The sequence below is a fragment of the Etheostoma cragini genome, chromosome 16, assembly GCF_013103735.1.
Source record: "Etheostoma cragini isolate CJK2018 chromosome 16, CSU_Ecrag_1.0, whole genome shotgun sequence".
Lineage (NCBI taxonomy): Eukaryota > Metazoa > Chordata > Actinopteri > Perciformes > Percidae > Etheostoma > Etheostoma cragini.
Window position 1 is genome coordinate 23921817 of NC_048422.1, and position 2551 is coordinate 23924367.

General features: G+C 47.3%; 1 protein-coding gene across 1 annotated transcript in view; it reads right to left on the minus strand.

Moving 5' to 3' along the window:
* LOC117959736 (unconventional myosin-XVIIIb-like) overlaps positions 1–2551 on the minus strand; it is a 34100-nt gene that overhangs the window by 16537 nt on the left and 15012 nt on the right. The window contains exons 14-16 of the mRNA XM_034897015.1: positions 2222–2346; positions 1543–1697; positions 122–368 (exon numbers count right to left, since the gene is read on the minus strand). Of these exons, the coding sequence (XP_034752906.1) occupies positions 122–368; positions 1543–1697; positions 2222–2346 (527 nt within the window). The remainder of the gene's footprint in view (positions 1–121; positions 369–1542; positions 1698–2221; positions 2347–2551) is intronic.

The following is a 2551-nucleotide window of genomic DNA, read 5'->3' on the forward strand; positions in this document are numbered from 1 at the left end:
CAGTATTAGGGACCACTAAGGTCTATATAAAAGAGACTTCAGATACAGTATTAGGGACCACTAAGGTCTACATAAAAGCATCCAGAGAGACCATGTCATGGGACCTTTAACATTAATGCACTGCAGGACTGCAGGCTGTGTTACACTCATGACATAATCTGTGGTACTGGGACCTGAGTCCTTCAGCGTGATGTTCCCCCGAGGTTTTCTTCGTGGTTTTAAACGCCGATGGATCCAAACGCACCTGGAGGTTGCGGCGCAGAGTGTATATCTCCGCCCCCAGAGCGGCGTTCTCCTGGAAAGCTTTGTCCTTCAGCTCCCTCTCGGTGTCGGCTTCCTCCAGAGCCTGAGTCAACTCGCTGTCGAACCTGAGGACACACAACACCCGGGGACAGAAGACGGGGTCAACAACAAGAACTGGTTTCTCTCAACTGGACACAAGCAGAACCTTAATGTCGGAGGCTGGTCAAGGTGGAAGAAATCCTCAAATGTTTTACTTAACCCCTCGTGTTGTCCTCCTGGGTCAAAAAAGGGACAAAATTGGACACCACATTACTAGTTTTACTACGTTTTGGATTTCATGGTCAATAACCCTCATTTATATGGAATTATACCTAATATTTGAGTTAAGAAAGCAGAAATAATGAATTATTTTTACTGATAGTTAAGATCAGAGGAATGAAAGTGATCAGTTGTGTTTGCAAAGAGCGTTGTGAGGAATCCAATCGATTTGTTGTGGTAATTTGGTTAAAAAGGATCTCATATTTCAGATATAGACATTTTTTAAAGGGGTCAGATTTGACCCGAGGACAACAGGAGGGTTAGGAAAAGTAGTAATACCGCAGAATAACATACAAAGTACTGCATTTTACTTAACCCTCTGAGATCTGAGGGTATTTTCACATCATCTTAAATTTACCTTTTGAAGGTACTTGCATGTAACTGATCCCCATGTGTGTTTTTAAGAATTAATAATAAGCAAAATAAATCAGAAAAAGCAGGACGTTAGCGTCGCTCAAGGGCCGACCTTGAAAACTCTTTATAAACGTAGTGTAGGGTTTGGTTCGGTGAAAAGAAATTCTACCCAAATCCCGTCAAAACGCCCAAAATTCGTCCGAATCCGAAGCCCTAGCCTGAATTCGGTGCGTCCCGGGTTGAGGGGAAACTGTTTTTACTCGGCAGATTTCTGAAATCGTGACTTTCCTTTTTCAAATGTCGATAACTCGCTCTTTTGGTATGGCCGCCCTGAAGGGCAAAACACGACGGTATTTCAGAAAACATCGCAACTTTTCACAAATTTCACAAATTTTGTGAAATGAAATTCACAAAATTTGAAATTCACATTTAGTTTTCAGTTGTTTTTTACTGAATTGTGGTTTTGTTTTTTTTAAATGCGGTCGTGTCCTTCAGGGCCACGTTCGTGCTCCAGACGTCTTCTATGGACGGGTTTTAAGGACTAGATGAAATAGGAACAGGAAGCTACGAGGTGACGGAGGCGGAGACGAAGGGGACAACCCTAAGAGAGGACAGGTGGACTCGGACCTTCTCTGCTTGCGGTCCACCTCGTGCATGCGGCCCTGCAGGCTGTCGGCGAGCACGCGGGCGTCCTGCAGGTCAGAGGTCACGCGCCGGCAGTGGCGCTTCAGATCGGTCGCACTCCGCCTGGACTGCTCCAGCTGGGTCTGCAGGGTCGCAACCTACACACACACACAGACACACACACACACGGGCACAGACACAGGAGCACACACACACACACACACACACACACACAGACACACACACACGGGCACAGACACAGGAGCACACACACACACACACACACACGCACGCACACACAAAAACATACACACGGGCACAGAAACACACACCCACCCACGCACAAACAAAAACAAACATACATACAGGCACACACATACACAAACGCACACACACCCACGCACACGCAAAAATAAACATACATACAGGCACACACAAACACACACACACCCACGCACACGCAAAAACAAGCATACATACAGGCACACACAAACACACACACACCCACGCACACGCAAAAACAAACATACACACAGGCACACACACACACACACACACACACACACACACAAACACCAGTTTTACCTTCAGACATCTAATCTCCCCTCAGCGCTGCCAGGCACGTCCCCGTGTCCCGTCCCCGTCCCACGTCCCCGTGTCCCGTCCCTGTGTCCCGTCTCACCTTGGTATCGAGCTGTTGTCGGGTCTGTCTCTCCGTCTCCAGTTTTTCCTCCGTCTGCTTCAGCCGTCTGCGGACAAACTCCACCTCCGTCTGGCAGCACTCCAGCTGCATGGCCAGCTCGCTCTCTGTGTGAGGAGACGTGACTTTGTAAGAGGTGACGGATCATTTTTAAACCCGCTGACCGACCTCTGTCTCTGAGACCAGCAAAGGTGGAGGAAGTTCAGATCCTTTACTGAAGTAAAAGTACACCACCACACTGGAATAAAAGTTCTCCATTCAAAATCTCATGGAAGTTAAAGTGTTGTCAGCAAGATGTGGTTAAACTACTCA